The sequence below is a fragment of the Mercenaria mercenaria genome, chromosome 14, assembly GCF_021730395.1.
Source record: "Mercenaria mercenaria strain notata chromosome 14, MADL_Memer_1, whole genome shotgun sequence".
NCBI lineage: Eukaryota > Metazoa > Mollusca > Bivalvia > Venerida > Veneridae > Mercenaria > Mercenaria mercenaria.
The window spans coordinates 45,519,101-45,542,394 of NC_069374.1; the positions used below are offsets into that span (position 1 = coordinate 45,519,101).

Consider the following 23,294-nt stretch of genomic DNA (forward strand, 5'->3'; position numbering starts at 1 on the left):
CGACTTTTCCCAGGATTTTTTTCACATAACTTTTATTTGTCATAGATGTCAACCTAGCTTCTGAGCATAGAGGCTCGGCTCATGCCTAGGTCCAGGCCCTACCCTATAAAAAAACTTATAGGGTACGGCCTGGACCTAGGTATGAGCCGGACCCTAGTCCAAATAATTAGACGTGAAAAAGTTGTCATTTGACGTTCAACATTCAATTTTCTGAATTTACATTTTTAATATCAAGTCCTTTTCCGTTAAGTCTCTTGAAAAGAAAAATGCTAAGTATGAAAGAAAGTGTAGCATAAATTCAATTATCTAAAACATTTTAAAGTCGGTAAACTTTGTACCTAGATGGAACAAAAATACCTTTGCTTCAATTCCGCAAGGTTTAAAATGATTTACAATCCATTATTATCCACGAAATGACGCTTTCAGTCATTTTTGCCAGAAAGTCGTTAAAAAACCTTCAGATCAAAACTCAGATCTGAAGCAATTTTTGTGCTATAAGTTATTTCAGTTCAACGTTAAGACCTGACATAACATGGAAAATAAAAAATGTAAAATATCAATTAAAATGAACTTATAACGTGATATGAGTTATGTCAGGTCTTATATCAGGTAGAGCACACACAGTAATTAACAGATCATATATGAATCAATATATCACCTGTAAATTCATATATCAACACATGTTTTAATCAATATATCGGTCACTTCTTAACCATTATTTTCTAATGCAAATCATTTCCGCAAAGACTTCAACGATGGAGACGGAACAAAAACTGAAAATTTTCATTTTATGATAAAAAAAAATGTTTGTCATGATGCGTTTATAAAATAAACTGCATTAGCATATCTGTATTAAACCACATACGCATGTTTAACAGTTTCAAATGCTATAAATTTGTCAAAATATAACTTATTCAATAAATAATGTCAATTTCTTCTTTCTTTTCCGAGGTGAAGGTCACGATTGACTGGTTTACAACATCGTCATTCAGTTTCTTCAGCAGCTTCTTAGTAATGAATAGCATCTCTTTGTCAGCATCAATCACGGCGCTTGTTAAAATAAATGATGGAAAAGTACCAGTCAACATCAAAATGCTTCCGGTGAATTAAGAGACAGAGAAAAGAATTGTCGACTTATTTTTCCATTTTCTGGGGTATATTATAATCCTGAAGTCCTTCACTTGTATAGTTCTTTGAAAATATGTCTCCAAAAACAAAATTCGCAGCACTCAAAGTTGAAATTATCTTCACGAATGTGCTGGTGAAAATAAAAATAAACCCCGGATGTGCGTTTTACGGTGCGGATTTGACTGTGAATTTTTTTAAAAACAATTTTACTTACTAATATATTGATTAAAAGATATGTTGATATATAAATTTACAGATGATATACTGATTTATATATGATCTGTTAATTACTGTGTGTGCTCTACCTGTATATTTAGGACTAAGCCAGACCCCTGTGTTGCCGAGCTGCTCTCATCACTTTCATTTCAACTTTAATAGCTTCTGAGTCCTTGACCGTTTTGTTCCAAAATGAGTGTAAGAATTAATTAAGGGCTATTCAATGACTTTATCTTTACTACTGCCTTTTTAAAACTGAAATATTTCTGTAATATTAAGTGCTATAAAAATCATCCGAAATTTTTGGTCAATCCAGATATGCATACACTATTACAAATGCTCCTGTAAAAGATTCTGCGTGATTTAAGCTCTGACAACTGATTAGACAGAAGAAACATTGTAAAGTAATGTCACTATCAGCAGATTACGGTCCAAATCAACATACTTTGTTAATAAAATGCATAATTGCCCAGCACGATAACATGCCAAATTCTTCCTCAGTGTGATCTGTGAGAATGACATTCTTGTAAAAGTAACAATCCTCATTTTTCAGGGTAAATGCTACTAAATTTCATATTATCTGTGTTGAAGGTTACAACACACTAAAAAGCTGTTTTTCTTTATTCTCTATAAAATTGGCGTATTTCCAATGGCTGCAGTATTTCCAATGGCTGCAGCACTATCTATCTATCTATCTTCCATAACCGTCGAACCCCTTGCGGGGACGTAGACGTTTTGCGCGTCAAAATCATAAAGAGAAAGAATATATAGTGATAAAAATTTAGAGTGGAAGAAACTAAAACTAGAATGTGTCTGTAGGACACAGGGTGTGCCCCCCACTGGTACATTTGTCACAAATAAGTGGCAATAATTCAAATGTTTGCAGTCTTAATGGCGTATAGCCTCAACAAACATTTTATGAAAAGGATTCATTATTCTAGGCGCTATACTTTTTGAGCTATGAACATCACAAACAAAAAATCCACTATTTTGGCTATTTCAAGGGCCATAACTCTGTAATAAGAGCTAAGGTTCTCAAGAAGAATGCTAAGTGTGCAAGGTCACATCACGATAAAGACTCCAGCAAGGTTTCCTGAATTTACATCAAATACTTTTTCAGCTAGATATATAATTAGGTGAAAAAGTGCATTTTTTTACTATTTCAGGGGCCATAACTTTAAAAATAAGGGGTGGAGCCAGACAAAAAATTAGAGGTGTGCAAGTTTATATCATGATAAAGACTTATGCGAGTTTTCAACCATTTATATTAAATACTTTTTGAGCTAGGTGTGTCACAAGGTGAAAATGTACATTTTTGACTATTTCAGGGGCCATAACTCTAAAAATAGGGGGCGGACCAAAATGAAAAATAGGAGGTGCACAAGTTCATATCATGATTAAGACTCATGCAAGGTTTCATGAATCTATATCAAATACTTTTTGAGCTAGGCATGTCACAAGGTGAAAATGTGCATTTTTGACTACTTCAGGGGCCATAACTCTGAAATTGGGAGCAGACCCAAATGAAAAATAGGAGGTGCGCATGTTCATATCATGATTAAGACTCATGCAAGGTTTCATGAATCTATATCAAATACTTTTTGAGCTAGGCGTGTCACAAGGTGAAAATGTGTATTTTTGACTATTTCAGGGGCCATAACTCTGAAAATAGGGGGTAGAGCCAGATGAAAAATAGGAGGTGCACAAGTTCATATCATGATTAAGACTCATGCAAGGTTTCATGAATCTATATCAAATACTTTTTGAGCTAGGCATGTCACAAGGTGAAAATGTGCATTTTTGACTATTTCAGGGGCCATAACACTGAAAATAGAGGGCGGAGCCAGATGAAAAATAGGAGGTGCGCAAGTTCATATCATGATTAAGACTCATGCAAGGTTTCATGAATCTATATCAAATACTTTTTGAGCTAGGCGTGTCACAAGGTCAAAATGTGCATTTTTGACTATTTCAGGGGCCATAACTCTGAAAATAGGGGGTGGAGCCAGACGAAAAATAGGAGGTGCGCAAGTTCATATCATGATAAAGACTCATGCAAGGTTTCATCAATTTATATCAAATACTTTTCAAGCTAGGCGCGTCACGAACTTCGGACGGACGGACGGACGCACGGACAAGAGCAAATCTATATGCCCCCACCACTCATGGGGGGGCACAAAAATAACTTTGGTGAAATAAAAGGTTAAAACTTGAGTTAGAAGGATAACTAGGGCGAGACATTTTCAAGGCTGCAAACTGCGGCACTGAACTGCTCTAGGGTAGGGAGGTGGGCGACACTGGGGGGGAAGTTGGTTCCAATGGTACACCGTTCTCGGAAAATAAGAAAACTTGTAATAGTCAGTGGTTGCAGTAATTAACCTATAACTTAGGGAACGGCCATAGCGGACACATCGGGTCATTGGGGTAAGGTAATCTATGATTGGGATAACAACCAGATCATGATGAATCTTATAGAAGAGTGATAACCTAGAATCTATACTCCTTAAATCCAAGGTTTAGGGAGTGTAGCATATCTGTTACACTAGAAGTACGGCCGTAGTCAGTCTTGATCCAACGGGCGGCTCCCTTTGGACGCTTTCAATTTGGTCTATCTGGGTTTGGGTGTGGGGCGACCATACCTCGGAGGCATATTCAAGCTGAGGGCGGACTAGAGTCTGGTAAGCAATGGTCTTAATGGGTTGGGATTTGACCTTAATGTTTCTTCGTAAGAACCCTAGTGTTTGGTTAGCTTTTTTGGTTGACCTATCTATGTGATTGTCCCATGATAGGTCATTTGAGATATCCACGCCTAGGTATTTAGCGGAGCTGACCGATTCAAGTTGGACTCCATGTAGGTAATACTAGGTAGGGATAGGATGTTTCCTTCTAGTGGCGTGGATCACTTGACACTTGGAGGGGTTGAACTCCATATCCCACTCCAACTCCCACTTTTCTAGAAGTTTTAGGTCATTTTGGAGAGTGACAGATTGGTCTGCAGATGACAATGTTAGATATATTGCCGTGTCATCTGCAAACAGACAGACTTTGGAACTGATGTTTTGTGGGAGGTCATTTATGTAAGCTTGGAAGAGCAGGAGACCAAGTACAGACCCCTGCGGGACACCTGATGATACTGGGATGGCATCAGAGGTAGTGCCATTTAGGACTACTGATTGGATCCTATTATCTAAGAAGCCTTTGACCCATCTTAGTGTGTTACCTCTGACTCCATATTCATGCATCTTTAGTAGGACTTTCTCATGGCTAACCTTGTCGAAAGCCTTACTAAAATCTAGAAGTATAAGATCTACTTGTTTCTTATTGTAGACTGAGGTGACCAGATCATTTACTAACATTACTAACTGAGTAACGCATGACCTTTTTTCCCTAAATCCATGCTGTAGGTCATACAGGATACCATGGTTGGTGAAGTGCTTAACAATTGATGAGGAAACAATGTGTTCAAGAACTTTGCATGGGAAAGCACACACTATGACCCATTTTAAATGTCTGTAACAAGGCATTTCTTGAACAATATTGTCAGTGCTGAATAAAAATCAAATGAAAAGTGTGGGTCATGTTTGATGCAAGAAAAATATTTTCAACCAAAGATACAAACTACAAAATCAGATAAACAAAGAGACTACAAATTGTAGAGGTGGTGTATGATGTAAGTATCCATGACAAACTCTGTCATGTTATTATTTCATTATGGAACTGCTACCTACATTCAAGCATAGATCTGTCACGTGATTTCAGCAAAAAAATGAAAAATTAAGAAAGTAAGGAAAATAGCCCTACAGAGCAAAAAAAAAACAAAAAAAAAACTAATGTCAGGATTTGATTCTGCCATTACTGTGACTACCATTTTTTTCGTGCCCTTTTCCTATTTAGTGCCTGAAAGAGACACAAACCATATGAAAAACAAACTTTCTCATCAAAGTTTTAAAGAAACAGGAAAAAATATCAGACAACAGTCTGTAAAAAGGATCTTCAAACTATTATCATAAGTTCAGCATATCTGGTTAACAGGAGATGATATGGCACAACAACATTTATCTTGAAACCCTTAAATAATGTCTGGTAGTTATATAGGAGTAGCATAAATGTTACTGGGAATCTATTGTATTCTGGGTTATAACCTTTAGCCTGATGGCGGCAAGTGATTCTGCCTTTGCGACCAGTGCAGACTGATCATGGTTTGCACGGTTTCAACTAGGACCTTTCTTTTTTTAAATTCATGCTTACATGTTTACTTAGTGAAAGAATCCTTGTAAACCTGCTTACCCATCCTCTTGAGAGGGTCCAGGTGGGTGAACTAAATTTGCAATCTCCCCATAAAAATATACTTCTGCTACATATTTCGCGAAAGACCTTATACAATAAAGTCATATTTGAAGAATGCCTTGACTCTCTTCACTTAAAGAATGCCAGGCTCTCTTCACTTAAAGAATGCCGGGATCTCTTCTCTTAAAGAATGCCGGGCTCTCTTCACTTAAAGAATGCCAGGCTCGTTTCACTTAAAGAATGCCAGGCTCTCTTCACTTATTATTATTATTTTATTTTTTTTTTTTTTGTTGGATTTAACGTCGCACCGACACATGATAGGTCATATGGCGACTTTCCTTAACCACTCGGCCATGGAGGCCCCTTCACTTACTGCTTAACTGTATTACAATGGTTATACCTTACTTAGTATAAACCTACAAGCTTGGACATACCTCTATCTGAATAACAAGAAAATAACACTCTGAAAATAACAAGTTACATTCTAACACAAAGTCATGACTTGTGGAAAATGTGAGTTTAAATCTGTCTACAACTGGACTTTTATGTGAGACCACAGGACTTTCCAGAAACCGTATAATATAACATGCCACTGAAAATATCAGTCTTTACTGGTAACCCAAATACAGCAGCAGCTGCTGTGAACCTAGAGAATGTAAGAATAAACACCACTTGATATAGTAACCTTGACTCATTCCCCTCCCCTCTGCAAAATATGAAAGTATAATAAATACTTAAAACTACCATGACACCTATGTCGTAATGCAACATAAACAGTTTGCAAAATTTAATAGCCATGGATTTACATAATAAAGAAAGTCTCTAAACATGGAAAAGGAAGTGCAGTAAAAACTAAAGGTAATATTTTGTGGCCTGAAGAGAAACGCAAACGTTTATTTATACCTTATATGTACCTTGGATAAAATGTACCTTGTATTACGTTTATATATAGTGGTAATTAAACGGTTTTTATACCCATTACGATGTTAACGAACGAAAACATTCGGGCATCAATCACAAACTGTATGTCACATAATGACAGATTATAACCTTAAATATCCCACAAAGAAAGGGTAAAATTTAACTGTGACAATCTTGTCTACCAACCCAACTCAAACATTTTCAGTCTGTTTACAGGAAATAATTAATACCTAATTATAATAATTATTATGATTGTTTACTACCATAAAGCACTGTAGCGTTAACCGCATACAACTGCATTTTATTTTTGATATTTTTTAATTTATATAGTAAATAACAATATTAAGCTTACTAAATAGAAAAAAATATTGATGGTTGTTAAAACATCTTTTTAACCTATACCTTTCATTTTTAGGAGAAAAAACAACAACAGAAAACTGAAAATATGCGTAACTGACATGGTTAGACAAGGAGCTGCGTTCAATAAACGCTTGATGCCCCCGGTGGCATCCTTGTTGATACAAAGCAACCTAAGTCCAAAACGAGATCAACTTCAAGGTCAAGGTCAAACTGAGGTCAGGTGATGTCTGAAGATTAGGAATGGTCACAGGTTACATCTGCATTAGTATCAAGTCATTCTAGTTAAGGGTATTGATGCTAGATGAAACGGTCCCATTTGGTTAACCTTGTACGGACGGACAAACGGACAGGAAAATCACTATATGCCTCCCGCATTAGTAGATGCTGGGGGCATAAAAAGCATTACTTTCAATGTTGCACATAAACCAGTACATGAACTGTCATAGCCATAAAGGGAGGTAATACAAAAGGAATGAATGTTGTAATACTTGATAATATGTTCTAGAGATGTTGAGGACAATGTACAGTGAGGCACTAAATGTAATGCCATTTAACCTTTAGCCTGCTGCCAACTAGTGACTTTGCCTTTGCAAACAGTGCAGACCAAGATCAGCCTGTACCAATAGTACTTCAGATAATCATCAGAGAAAATTATGTATGACTTGCCAGATAATGATTGGAAGTTGACTGAGCTAACTAGCAACAATTTAAAAGAGAATAAAATTGTACATAGTTTACTTAAATTACAACAACAGATAATAATAAAATACATAAGTTGCCCCATGTCTCAACATCAATGTGACCTTGACCTTTAACCTACTGACCCTAAAATCTATAGTGATCATCTACTAACCATAGGTAATCTTCTAATGAAATCTGACTATCCTAAGCCAAAGCATTCTCTGCCTATTGATCAGAAACCATCTTCAGTTTTGAAGTTACTGTGGCCTTGACCTTTGATATACTGGATTTAAAACCAACAGGACTTATCTACTGATTAAAGGTAATCATCTTATGAAATCTGATAATCCTAGGCCAGTCTCCAGTTATCGATTGAAAACCATTTTCAGTCTATATGTCAATTTGACCTTGACCTTTGACCTGTTGACCATAAAAGCTAAAGGGGTCATTTAGCAACCATACACAATCAGCAAATGAAGTTTTAGTATAGGCCAAAGCACTTGTTGTACACAAACCAAAGTAGACAGACTCCGCAACAGACAGGATCAAAACAACATTACCTTCTCTTCATAAAAAAATGGGACAAACAAACAAAGCAACAAATTTTTAAATGCAAAAATCATTCGATTAGAAAACATAACTTAGAATTATGCTTACTGATACTGTCTTGTAAGTTTCATATACAGTATACTGGTATATAGTTTTAGATAACTGTACAGACATTCTTTTGACTGACAGATTGAATGACAGACTGGCTGAGTAAAATGAATAAATCAATTTTGTACCTTCCAGTGTAATGCCAAAGTTAACTGAATATAGACAAGCAACACACTTTGTTTTAACAACACAAAATAAGAAACAAGAGCCGTTTATAATACAAATATGTCCCACCCTCCCAAATACTTTAAAGGGAAATCTGATAGGTAACTTTCTGCTTAAAGTATTTTGCCGCCTTGATCTTTGACCTTATGACCCTAAAACCATAAATCAGGATAACGCACTATGGATTTTGACTGCTGTAGATCCAAGTCTTCTCATATCAATAATCTATCTTAAGATCATTATCACCTTGACCTTTTATATACTGACTCCTAAACAGTAAGGTCACCTTCTGACTACAAGCAACCATCAACTGTTGGTCAGCAGGCACAGGCCAAATTTCTCTCAAGTTATTGATCCAAAACTGGTCTAACTGAAATGATCAACCTGAGTGAAACAGATGTACAGGTCACTCTTTCTTTGAAGAGAGACTCCAATGTCATATGATCACTTTTTGTTAGTATTATGTTAGCAGGAAGTAAAGTTCTGCTAGAAACATGACGAAAATGGATCATCAAAATTGCACATAAGCATATCAAAGAACTCAAACATACAGATTGCTTGCACCTTGTTATAACTGTCCTTAAGGATGAACACATTCTCGCATACCAGAGGTCTACCGTGGTTCCCCGGATGAACGCATACCAGAGGTCTACCGTGGTTCCCCGGATGAACGCATACCAGAGGTCTACCGTGGTTCCCCGGATGAACCTCTGGCACATTTCGCCGATATTTGTGGTTTGCTTACATTACAGGTAAAACGTTTCAGCCAATCAGCGTCGTTTCGCGACAAAATGTAGCGAACCAATCAAAATCGTCCGTGAAAAGCGTGACCGCGTCCTTTCATATCGATGCCGACTTACGAGGAATATTATTATTTCTTCAGGTAAATTTCTTAACATCAAATAACAGAAATAAATCTTTATTAATCGCAATCATGGAATATCGTCTTTATCCATCGTTAGCAACTACCTTGCTTACATATAGTTTGAAATTTCAATTCGGCGTGCCAAATAGTGGCGAACATTGATTGGCTGAAACTTCTCCCGGTAGTAATTACGAGTGCGCATGCTCACCAAATAAACGACAGAAATAAATCAGAGGTTCGTCTCGGGATTTTGACGAACATCTGATGGATGAGAATGGGATGAACAGTGAACATAGGAAACCAACATTCAGCCACCTTCATTGTAAACTGAAGAAAATGCCAGGATTTAAGTATTCACTTACCAAACTAAACCCCAACAATGAAATATAACATTCATAATAATGATAAGTCATAATTATGGATCAAGTGTACTATATATATATTATGTACATGTAACAAACAATAAACAATAGATACATAACATTTTACTATACATTACCTTTTCATTATCTGTAAGTTTGTCAGTCTCAAGGATGGCTTTACAATCCAGAATGTCACTGTGACCATTTAAAAGCTGTTCCCCATTCAATTCTTTTTCATTCAATTGTTCCCCTTTGGTCCATTCTGAAACGAGTTGTTCCCCTTTAATCCAACTGGTGGGGAGTTGTTCCCCTTTTTTCCACTCTTCAGCAAGACGAAAATACTGTTGGTGACTCTCATTACTAAGATTACTGTTTTCTGGTTTGGGCGGCTTCACGATTAAATTTAGTGGACTAGAAGTGTCATCCTGACTATCACCATTCTTTACAAGAGTTTTCTTCTTTTCAAGCTGATTTTTAGCCGCTTGAAATGCGTCACTCTGCAACACACGATTCAATGTTTGGAAGCGCTGAAATGCTACACTAGAAATATGGCTGTTTTGTGGAACACCTCCAACAAGTGATGATGATGATGATGATGATGATGATGATGGCACATTTGGAATGTTGAGATTCTCTAACAACACCTGCTTGCTGTCGTTTTCTGGACTTCTTTTACTAAAATCCAGTATTTGACAGTCACTTTTCTGTGGTACTCGCATTGTGTGTGCACTCTTTCTGCATTTTGCACGCTCCATGATGCGATTATGTACCTGTCCGAGTACTTCCTGCTGGGCTTGCATTTTGCGACTAGATTCATTCTTAATTTTTGCTTCAATTTCAAGTCCTTTTTGCACACTTGAACTCTGACCTTGCTCCCGTACAAGTGGTGACCTATCTCTGTATCCTTGACCTCTTGAGGGTGATGGACTGTGTCCTTGACCTCTTGAAGGTGAAGGACTATGACTTTTCAAACTCTGACTAGGGTCTGTTATTTGACTAGTAGAAAGCTGTATTTGAGATGGCAAGGTCACTATGCCCGGGTACCCAACAGCTAGTTGGCCTTGACCCTGACTAATTGCAACTTGACCTTGGTTAACTGCAAGTTGACCTTGAAGATTATCTTGAGGTTCTTGTTTTATATTGACTAGAAGTGGGTTAATAGCACCTTGCAAGGCAGCACCAATCCCTAAATTTGTCATAGTAGACATATAATTGATAAAATTTGCTTGAAATAACTGAGATGCAACATCCTGTTGTATGGAGGTTGCCCCGGTAACAGTGACCGCTGCCAAGTTACTCGGCTGAATGGAAGAAGTATCTGTGTGTATATTTATGGCACTATGCTGTTGACTAGAAGACTGACTAGAATCACTGTCTACGCAGGACAAAGTCTTTGAGGGAGAATCCCTCGACGGTGAAGAAGTTGGCATTGTGCCAAGCACATAATGATAGTTAGTGTGAATGTCACTGTTACTGTTATCTGAGACAGACTGATTTGCTCCTCCATTCAGCTGACTGTGAGATCTGTCTGGGGAGGGCGTGGTCGACTTAGGGGCTAATTTTTTTGGTGTACGTGGAATGTTAGCGGCGCGAAACTTGAAGCCGGAGGAGAGATCCATAACAGCATTATCTTTGTTTCCCGTTGATGCGGCATTTGCAGCAAGCTGTGAGTTGACCTTGAAGTCACAATCTTTACCATTTAGTTGATCATGGCTTCCAAGCTCCTCAACAAACCAAAAATTCACAAATCCAAGCCTCTGTGTAAGTTTGATGCGATATGAGCAGCGATGACCACGCATTTTTGTCTTATCACAGCCTGAAATGTAAAGTTTGTTACCACAACTTGATATGTTGTTTCTAAAAGCAAAGATTCAATCAGTTATAATAGATTGCAAAAAGTCAAATGTAATATAATATGTACTATTCCGGAAGTATCTTTAAATTAAATTCATAAATTTTATAATCGAGACAATCATGGAATATTGTGCTGCAATTTAATATCACAGAGTGGTTAACGAATCAAATGCATCTCAGTTCATTGTGTAAGCTATACAGGAAATATACAAATCACTCAAGGAGCAAGAGGCTCAGTATTTATCCGGGGTTTAAAGTGATCCAAACATATAAAATCAAATAATGATGAAGTCATTCTTCAATAAAATCTGGCCTAGTAATTTCTGATGAGTCTTGTTCCCACAAATTTCAATAAAAACTTAACCCGTCTTATAAGAGAGTCTTAGGAAATATTTTTATAATTTTGGCGCAAACTCGGGACCCTGTCTTATAAGCCATATGCCTAATACGCAAGTATATACAGTAAGGAAAACCATCTGGGACCACATACATTGCTCGAGCTTAAGGTGAATCAATGTAGTGCCATAACTAAACAATGGTACAAGAAGAAATAGAGTAAATATCTGTAGGAACAATTGCCTTAAGATGCACATCACATTTACATCTAAGAAAAGATAGCAACGTCTTTAGAACTATCAACATTATAAAGTAAGTATAAGGTAATTTGTTTTGTTTGTTTGTTTTGGGTTTAATGCCGTTTTTCAACAGTATTTCAGTCATGTAACGGCGAGCAGTTAACCTAACCAGTGTTCCTGGATTCTGTACCTGGTCCAGTACAAACCTGTTCTCCGCAAGTAACTGCCAACTTCCCCACATGAATCAGAGGTGGAGGACTAATGATATCAGACACAATGTCCTTTATCAGATAGTCACAGAGAACATACGCCCCGCCCGAGGATCGAACTCGTGACCCCAAGATCCGTAGACAAACGCTCTTACCTATTGAGCTAAGCGGGCGGGCTAAGTATAAGGTAAAGCTGATACTGTATACGTATTATAAGAGTTTGTTTCAATTTAGGTTTAGCCATGTTTTACAACAGTATTTCAGTTATGTAAAGGACGCGGCAATTGTCCTAGTCAGTGTTCCTAGATTCTTAGATCTAATTAACCTGTTCTCCATATGAATCAGAGGTAAAGTACAAATTTCTACAGAAACAATGTCTTTTATCAAATCATCTCAGACAACATATACCCCTCCTCCAAGGAATGTACTCTGAGGACACTGAGAGTTATAGATCTGCACTCTCCCTATCGAACTAAGCAAGTGGGGCTGGTATTATAAAAAGAGATGGGTAGCTAGGTTTGAACTGATACTGAAGGTGACAGTACTAGTATTTTTAAAGCAAAGGTGGTTTGGAGGCATGCTTCAGGGACTGATTTTCTACTAGAAAATGCTTTTGTAAAAAAGCGCATGTCTCCCCCAATGCAAAGTCCTATAGGCACGAAGTCAATAGGGGTCAGGAGCGAAAGTCAAAGAGACACTGATGGTTGGCTGCAATAGGGATCATCTACTTGGCATGTCCAGTCATCCTGCTAAATTTCAACACTAGTGGCCTAGTGGTTCTCAAGTCACTGTTCAGGCTCCTGTGACCTTGTTCTTTGATCAAGTGACATCAAAATAAATAGGGGTCATCTACTCTGCATGTCCAATCATCCTATTAAGTTTCAACATTGTAGGTCAAGTGGTTCTCAAGTTATTTCCAAAAAATGATTTTACATGAACAGGCCACTGTGACCTTGACCTTTATTAGGCTGACCCCAAAATCAATAGGGGTCATCTACTCTGCATGTTCAATCATCCTATTAAGTTTCAACATTCTGGGTCAAGTGGTTCTCAAGTTATTGATCGGAACTGGTTATCAATGTTCAGGCCCCTGTGACCTTGACCTTGACCTTTAACGGAGTGACCCCAAAAACAATAAGGGTTATTTACTCTGCATGAACAATCATCCTATGAAGTTTCAACATTCTGGGTCGAGAGGTTCTCAAGTTATTGACTGGAAATGGTTTTCCATGTTCAGGCCCCTGTGGCCTTGACCTTTAACAGAGTGACCCTAAAATCGTTAGGGTTCATCTACTCTGCATGACCAATCATCCTACGAAGTTTCATCATTCTGGGTCAAGTGGTTCTCAAGTTACTGACCGGAAATGGTTTTCAATGTTCGGGCCCCTGTGACCTTGACCTTTCACAGAGTGACCCCAAAATCGTTAGGGGTCATCTACTCTTTATGACCAATCATCCTATTAAGTTTCAACATTCTGGGTCAAGTGGTTCTCAAGTTACTGACCGGAAATGGTTTTCAATGTTCAGGCCCCTGTGACCTTGACCTTTAATGGAGTGACCCCAAAATCGATAGGGGTCATCTACTTTGCATGTACAATCATCCTATGAAGTTTCAACATTCTGGGTCAAGTGGTTCTCTAGTTATTGATCAGCAATGGTTTTCAATGTTCAGGCCCCTGTGACCTTGACCTTTGACGGAGTCACCCCAAAAACAATAAGGGTCGTCTACTTTTTATGACCAATCATCCTATCAAGTTTCAACATTCTGGGTCAGGTGGTTCTCTAGTTATTGATTGGAAATGGTTTTCAATGTTCAGGCCCCTGTGACCTTGACCTTTGACGGAGTGACCCCAAAATCAATAGGGGTCATCTACTCTTCATGACCAATCATCCTATGAAGTTTCAACATTCTGGGTCAAGTGGTTCTCTAGTTATTGATCGGAAATGGTTTTCAATGTTCAGGCCCCTGTGACCTTGACCTTTGACGGAGTGACCCCAAAATCAATAGGGGTCGTCTAATCCAGCAGCCCTACAACCTTATGAAGTTTGAAGGTTCTAGGTCAAATGGTTCTCCAGTTATTGCTCGGAAATAAAGTGTGACGTACGGACGGACGGACGGACAGGGCAAAAACAATATGTCTGCTGGGGGAGACATAAATATACATGCAAATTCCTGCGTTTTTGTGACATCTGAAGTTGCAAAAATAAAACAGATGTGCTGGTCTAAGTCTTGAAACTCAGACTAAATTCTGTGCTTTTGCGTCGCTACGCACATGTACAAAGTACAGCTTAGTTCCTTATACATAACAATAAATTTTCAGTGCATGACTATTACAGTAAGGAGATTTTATACATTATTTAATATATTATAGTGCTTTTACAAGTAACTACTCCCTACATCAACTCCCAGAATCCCATTAATTTTACTGCTCACTAATATAACTTAAAGGGGAAGAAGACACTTTAAATCTGCAGGAAGTTATTGATGATAGACAAAGAGATCTTGTCAAGGATTAAATTAAGGGTCCACTTGAGAAAAGGGACCACAACTTTTCACATCCTTTATTGAGAGGCAGTATATACTTCTTATCTTAAGTAACCACAATTGGTATCCTTTTTGCTGTATTTTACTAAGATATCATTACACCTTTTTAGTTATTATAGTAAATATTTTTTCTATTCTACTTAACTTAAAACAAAGAACTTATAAAATACACAAAATGGCAACTGGAGATAATCTTGCGTCACAAACTCATTCCTTCCCTGTGTGGAAAATACTAACATTAAACAAGAGGGTCATGATGACCCTGGATCGCTCACCAGAGTAATATGAGCTACATGTTTCAAATGTCAAACTGATGATTTTTAGAATTTTTTTGGAAGATTTTCTGATGTACAATCAAGTAACCCCTGGGGCAGGGCCAAGTTTACCCCGTGGGTCATGAATGGAACAAAGTTTGTAGAAGTCTACCTAGGCAATGTAACATATCAAATATCTAAGATCTAGGCCTTCTGGTTTATTTTTAGCAAATTTATGAAGATTTCCCTATATACAATCAAGTAACCCCTGGGGCTGGGTAAATTTGACCCTGGGGGGTCCAGATTTGAAAAAAAAAAATTGTAGAAGTCTACTAGGCAATGCTACATGTCAAATATCTAAGATCTAGGCCTTCTGGTTTATTTTTAGAAAAATTTTGAAGATTTTCCTATGTAAAATCAAGTGACCCCTGGGGCTGGGTCAATTTTGACCCCGGGGTCATGATTTGAACAATTTTAGTAGAGGTCCTCTAGGCAATGCTACATGTCAAATATCTAAGCTCTAGGCCTTCTGTTTATTTTTAGAAAATTTTTGAAGATTTTCCTATGTAAAATCAAATGACCCCTGGGGCGGGGTCAATTTTGACCCCGGGGTCATTATTTGAACAATTTTAGTAGAGGTCCTCTAGGCAATGCTACATGTCAAATATCTAAGCTCTAGGGCTTCTGGTTTTTGAGAAGAAGATTTTTTAAGATTTTCCTATGTAAAATCAAGTGAGCCCTGGGGCGGGGTCAATTTTGACCCCAGGGTCATGATTTGAACAAATCTGGTAGAGGTCCACTAGGCAATGCTTCACACCAAATATCTAAGCTCTAGGTCTTCTGGTTTTTGAGAAGAAGATTTTTAAAGTTTTTTCTTTCTGTTGTCATGGCAACCAGAGTTTTGCATGGAATTCAATTCTTTGAACAATATTTTTAAAGAAGACCATCCAAGAAACATCCCTGTGAAGTTTCATCAAAGTTGGCCTGTTGGTTTAGGAGATGTTGTTTAAAGGAAAGTGTGGACGGACGGACGGGCAGACATACGGACGACGGATGGACGGACAGATGCCGGATGGTGAGCAATCACAATAGCTCACCCTGAGCACTTTGTGCTCTGGTGAGCTAAAAAGCACCATTATCATTATATAAAAAAGATCTGATAGAAAGTCATCTTATTTCAAAGCGTTTGCTGACTTGATCAATTGTGATCAAATTAACGGATGCTTACTACAAGATCTCATTCAGTTGCCACAAGATGTTTACGAGATTTGCTCTATATGCCTTTCAAGTTGCCGATCTATTTGTTTTTTATAGCTCTTTGCTAAAAACAAGAGAACCACTGTCCAGAAAGTGTGCACTTTTAATGCACTATAGTTTAGAAGACCAAAATGAAAAACAAGTCTGAAATAACAAAATATGACCTCTGGCCTCCGAGTGTGACATTGTCCTTTGACCCAAATGCATGGTATGATTTGCAAATTATTTCTAAAAGTTATACAATTGATACTAGTTTCATGAAAAGCCTTCCAGCAGTTTTCAAGACTTAAAGCACACAGTCATGTGAATGTACTTGACATGTGGCCACTACATGTGACCTTGACCTTGGATCCTAAAACCTGGATCAATCAACTTTAAGGTTCTTATTGTATTACAATGTTTGTGAATATTTTTGTGTAACTGTTGTTATCTGAAAATAAATTTGCATGTCTGCAAATAAATCTGTTTGAATTTTGACCTCCCAGTGAGGCCTTAACCTTTGACCTGATGACATGGGATGTGTGTTCTGTAAATCATCTTAATGAGATAAACAACTGATACTAGTTAAATAACAAGAGCTGTCACTAATGGTGACAAATGCACACCCCCACCCTCGCAGCGCCTTGACCTTTGACCTGGTGACCTTGACCTTTGACCTGTTGACCCCAAAGTCAGTAGGGGTCATGTACTCAATAAGTACTATCAGCATGTGAAGTTTGAAGGTCCTGGGTGCAGTGGTTCGCGAGTAAAGTGCCTTCATGCAAAAAGTTAACGTTGTGACGAACGAACTAACGAACGAACAAAAGAACGGACGGACAGTTGAAATCTAATATGCCTCCTTTCGGGGCATAAAAATCCTTCCGGCAAACTTGTGTAAGGCTATTATGCAAGGATGCTTTTATTCAAGTTTGATGAACATCCATTAAGTGGTTCATGAGGAGGTTATTTAAAGATTTATCTATTTTCAGCCGTGGTGGTCAAAATTCCATCAAATGGAACCATTTGAAAAATTTTAAGCTTGAAAGAAACAACCATGCCGGGATTAGTCGAACGAAGTTTGGTGAAAATCCATAAATTTTTTCATAAGATGTTTAAAGAACAAGAGCTGTTGGATGACAGCGCGCTCGACTATTCGAAGAACTGATTGATGAATGGGGTCAAAATATTACCACAGATTTTCAGACAAAAGAAACAAAAATTAACTAGATAAGTCAAACCATGTTCCTGTATTTGTGGATTTTGTCTTGCACTAAATGGCAATGTGTGACCATGATGGTAATGAAGTGTTCAAAGTTTCAAAGTCAAACAGTTTAATCAAAATATGAAATGGTATGAAAAGTTTAACTGATTTCCAAGTCCAAAAACGGACATGATTCAGTCAAAATAGTTTTCAGAATTATGCACTCTTGCCTACAGATGGAAATCATGATTAAAAACATAAGTGTTCAAAGTTTAAAAGCCATATGTCAAATAATTTTGACAAAACGTGGACTTGTACAAAAACAGAACCAATTTCTAAGTCCAAAAAGGGCCATAATTCAGCCAAAATAGATGACAGAGTTATGTACTCTTGCCTACAGATAGAGACTAATACTGAACAAGTGATAAAAGTTTCAAAGCTATATGTCAAACACTTTACACAAAATATGAACTGTGGTACGAAAAACTTAACCAAGATTTCAAAGTCAAAAGGGGTCATAATTTAGCCAAAATCCTTGATGGAGTTATATACTCTTGCCTATAACCCAGGACATGGTGATGGAAAACAAGAGCTGAAAGTTTCAAAGCTTTATCTCAAAAGACTTTGTCAAAATATGAACTGGTACGAAAAACTTAACCAAGATTTCTAAGTCAAAAGGGGCCATAATTCAGCCAAAATCCTTGATGGAGTTATATACTCTTGCCTATAACCCAGGACATGGTGATGGTAAACAAGTGTTGAAAGTTTCAAAGCTTTATCTCAAAAGACTTTGTTAAAATGTGGACTGGTACGAAAAACTGAACCAAGGTGTGACGCCGACGCCGTGGTGAGTAGGATAGCTCTATTTATCCTTCGAATAGTCAAGCTAAAAATGTTGATAAAGGATTCTTTTAACATGAAATAAGGGGCATCAGATTATATACTTAAGTAACTTTAAACAGCTCAACAGATGTTAACCCTTAAAATTACCATGCTGGACGATTGATTCTGCCTTTGCAACTAGTGCAGTCTGATCATGATCTACACTGCACCGTTGCCATTCAGTCAGTATCTTTTTGGTATGCCCCCCTTTTAACAGTTAATGGTACTGGCCAAACTGAAAGATGGACAAGTTCATTAGCTAAGAGTTAAAGAACTTTACTTATGACAAAGCTGCTTTAACATAATTTTCCTTATCATAGCTTAACTTCAGCATATACGGTTAATAAAGCATTAACAAAAAACATGACTTGTTTACACCAAATTCAAGTGACAGCATTGTTTTATCATTAAATTTTAGCCGCAGGCAAGTTTTACCCATGTTAAATATTTAAATGAATCTCTGTATTGTTTTATTTATTAGTCTTTGTATCATAAATTCACCCTATTTCCTTCCAGTTTTTATAGGTTTATATAATGGTGGCATTTTCTTGATGAACTTCAACTGCCGAGTTTTTTTTTCATATCCTGTATATATATATAAAAAATTGGATATATTTAACTTTTCCACTTTCAATAATACAAAATACTTTATTTCGAAGAATGTCAGATAATTTCAGCTTTATAACTTCGCGCTTGTAGCTGCTGTTTTGTTAACCTTTTACCCTGCTAAATTTCTAAAATGGAGTGGTCCATCATTCAGTTGGGGCAATACCATTTCTTATTCAAAGGGGTGTTCACTGAAAATTAACTAACTGAATAGCAAACAGTGCAGTACAAAGGCAGAATTACTTGCCGACAAAATTTGTTTGCGATGACACAGACCTACCTGTGAAAATCAATACGACCAATGTTTTTTTCTAGCCAGTAAGTCATTTTTCCATATACGATTATATACAAAAGAAACCCTTACCTACCTACCCACACAAAAAAAAAACTTTGGGTAGTGTCACTGCAAACAAACAATCTTTTAATTATGGCCTAAGCCCCTTCAAATGAAATGAAAAATATATCTCACCTGGAAGACAAATTCCGTAACCCCCACAAGCTCTTTTACATGCTGCAGTACCACTACAATACAGTGTCTCCCTGGCAACCACAATTTGCTTCGCATTCTTAGCTCGCCCAGCTCGTATACTACCATTTGTCAAAACCATTCTTCCGAATTCTGTATAAGCAAACTGGTCATCGAGAAAGGTCTCTCCTTTAGTCATATCAACGTAAATCTTATGTACCTCCCTCCCTTTCCGCAGCATGCACTTCCTGTTAAAAGTTGGTAAAGAATCTAAATAGTCCTTTAGGCTGCCACATGGCACCATGGTTCCCTTATAAGGAGCTTTCGGTTTCTCAACAGTTACTGGAGTTACAAGACTATTACTTGGCGTGGTCGTTCGACTGTCCTGGGAAGAATTACTTAGACCAGATACTGCTGCACTGTCAAGAATTTCAGATATAACTGGAAGTTTGATATTTAAAGCATCTGGCACACATAGATCTTCTTTGTTAGCTGGAAGACTGAAATCTACAGATTCTTGGACACTTGGAACCTTTTCACTGCTTCCCGTCTCATTGATAACAGACACAAGTGTACATTTTGGAACTTCAAGTTTTTCATTATCCTCAATTCCAGGTGAATTAATTATCAACTTTTCAAGAAGACCCCTATTCTGGAAGTCATTTTCCACATCTGAATCATTTATTGCGGTTTTCATATTCTCAGAGTTCTCTTCAATGATGTCCGATTCTTCCTCACTTTGATCAATTCCACCCATGATTGAGACAGCTGGTAAGTTACCTCCCTTGCCATCTACAACCTTTCCAATCTTAGTTTCTATATCTAGATCTGTTACATCATTGTTATTGTCCTCAGTGTAAGTTTTCTCATCTGTGTCCATTTTAAGATCTGTATCAGAATTATCACCGGTATCCATACTGGATTCCTTTACAAGGACATTATTTTTCCTGGAAGATTTTACTGGAAATGGCTCCTGAGTAAAACCAGAGGATTTTTGTTTAATAATTTCTAATAAGAATCCTTTGTAATAAGATTTTATTAATTAAATCATAAACATTTAATGAAAAAAATTGCCTCATTAGAAATCAATCAAAATGCATGCTAAAAGAAGACTGATAATTTGCACATAAATAATTATGCACTTAAATGTTTATTTTATAAAAAAAAAATTAATTTCTTATCTCAGTTGAACATGTTTCACTACGAAAATCTCAAACTAAAAGAATTTTCTAATCTTACTTTACCGTTTTCATTAAAATATCACTGTAAAAAGCACAAGAGCACCATAATAGAGTAGGCATTGTGGTAACATTAAACCAAAAGTCGTAACTGGGTAAAAAGCATGCATTAATCGGGTATAAAACATTCGCCATCAAACCATTAAACTCTAATCAATTTCGAAGCAATCACTGATGTTTTTATGTAAAGCTCTCTTAAGGGTAAAGACTTCCATATAAGGTAACTGATTATATTCAAAGTGTGATTTTTAATAAACGCAATCTTCTGGGTGACTGCTAAAATTTGAATTCTTTTTTTAACACATAACAATAATCAATTCAAGTTTCATTTTAATTTGAAAACTGGAGGAAAATTTATAAAATAAAGTTTGATGGGTTTAAACAAAATGATAGAAACACAAATCACCATGGATAAAGTATAAGAATCTTTTTATTTCATTCATATAATAAGACAAAATAGAAACATACATTTTTACAAGCATTCTTTACACCACCCATAAACCAAACCGTATTCTTCCTAATTGATAATAGTGCACTTTAAAAACATATAATAAGCAATGCAGTGCATTATTTGGTCAAATACGGTTTTGAAAAAAACTCTCAAAGATACAGAGCAACAATGCGTGGCGACACATTCAGAATTTAATGACCACTATTGTAACTCTGGCATCTTGTCGATAAAATACATCCCGCATTCTCAATTAATTCATGACCACATTCCATATCTGTATACAAACTATACCCGGGATACAAGTCAGTGAGGGCCGACCTACAAGTCCTACCTTCGATATTTATTCATTATTTTTCAGTTCATTAAAAAATTTCTTTCTATCTCCTCTTTTGCATTTTTTGTTTGAAACATCTGAAAATTAGTTAATTAATATTAATCAAAATCTGTATTTTTTCATCACATTATTGCTGATATATAAATATGTGTTTTAGAACTTGTGTGTCAGCCCTCTTTTTAAGGAGTACAAGATGCAAGCAATTTTTCAGGTAATCTCAGTCACCGTGAGACCACAACACAGGACAGTTTTACCCTGCTCTAAAGCTAACATGTATATTCCATGCTCTCATTCTGCAAAATGCTTCAGCTATTAAATCTGGAAAAACTTCATTGCCACAATATGAAATACATATGAGCCGCGCCATGAGAAAACCAACATAGTGGCTTTGCGACCAGCATGGATCCAGACCACCTTGTGCATCTGCGCAGTCTGGTCAGGATTCATGCTGTTCACTAATGGTTTCTCTAATTGCAATAGGCTTTGAAAGCAAACAGCATGGATCCTGACCAGACTGCGTGGATGTGCAGGCTGGTCTGGATCCAAGCTGGTCGCAAAGCCACTACGTTGGTTTTCTCATGGCACAGCTCAGAATATCACGTACAGCTTAATAGAGAATTTTTAGATGCACTTATTAGAAAATAAAATGGCCACTACCACATTTCAAATAATTTCAAGATCGATGGAATACAAGGTCATATTATATTAAAATTCTCAGTTTCCAGATTGATGGGAAAAAAAACTGTTTCCAGATTTATGGAAAAACTACAGGATAAAAAGTCATGCAGAAAGCTTGAACATTCTTATACATGTAAATAGCTCAATTCGTCCATTACACCATGACACTGTATGTTAAACATTTATTGTAACTTTCATGTAAAACACTGTGTGTAACAGGAAAGGCAATTCATTTCAATAATGGGAAAAACTAACAACAATTATATTTTAACAAAGACAACATGTCCTGTTTGCATGTTAAATTGCTAAATTCCCCCAAAGTACATTTGAGCCGTGCCATGGGAAAACCAACATAGTGGCTTTGCGACCAGCATGGATCCAGACCAGCCTGCGCATCCGCGCAGTCTGGTCAGGATCCATGCTGTTCGCTAATATTCTCCATTCCAATAGGCTTATGAAAAAAGGAAACAGCATGGAGCCTGACCAGTAACTGCCGATGCCAGCTGTGTCATGGAATTTCATGCTGGTCGCAAACCCAAATAATGTTGGTTTTCCCATGCACGGCTCCAATATTTGTGAATGTGACACGCAAAATGTGGAAATCATGAAAAATGTGCATTAAAAATTGCAATAGTTTTAATCTGTCAGCTTTACTTTCCTTCAAAAAAAAACAACAACAAAAAAAACAGAAATGTTTGTTACTTAGCCACGTGTCCATGAATACAGTCAAACCATTGGTCAGAGTCAGGTCAGGACTGCACTGAACTTTGACTCAATCGATAAGAAGCCAGATGACTGTAAGACCTGATCTCTTGACATAGAACACTGTCCGACACAAAATACAGGAATGATCTCTTGTCATTTGTCCATTTTTTTATATAGACCAAGTGAAAGTAACCGATACTATTGAACACAGAATACAGGAATTAGTTTTATTGAATCTGACATTTTGGATTACCTCCCTTTGATAGGCATATTTTTGTACAGTCATTTATAAATTTGAAAGAAGCAGTTTTCAGACAGAGTAATCATGAAAATGATCTTTTCAGATTATAAACAAATTAATCTGTAACACTTATAAAATCATTGTGTCATATGGAGCTTTAATATGTATTCTCATAAT

The 23,294-nt window shown here is 37.0% G+C and overlaps 1 protein-coding gene across 3 annotated transcripts in view; it reads right to left on the reverse strand.

The window, feature by feature from the left end:
• Nucleotides 1-23,294, reverse strand: part of LOC123526841 (uncharacterized) — a 69,898-nt gene that overhangs the window by 33,902 nt on the left and 12,702 nt on the right. For all 3 annotated transcript variants that reach the window (XM_053523380.1, XM_053523381.1, XM_053523382.1), the window contains exons 2-3: nucleotides 19,474-20,443; nucleotides 9,780-11,458 (exon numbers count right to left, since the gene is read on the reverse strand). In XM_053523380.1, the coding sequence (XP_053379355.1) occupies nucleotides 9,780-11,458; nucleotides 19,474-20,443 (2,649 nt within the window). The remainder of the gene's footprint in view (nucleotides 1-9,779; nucleotides 11,459-19,473; nucleotides 20,444-23,294) is intronic.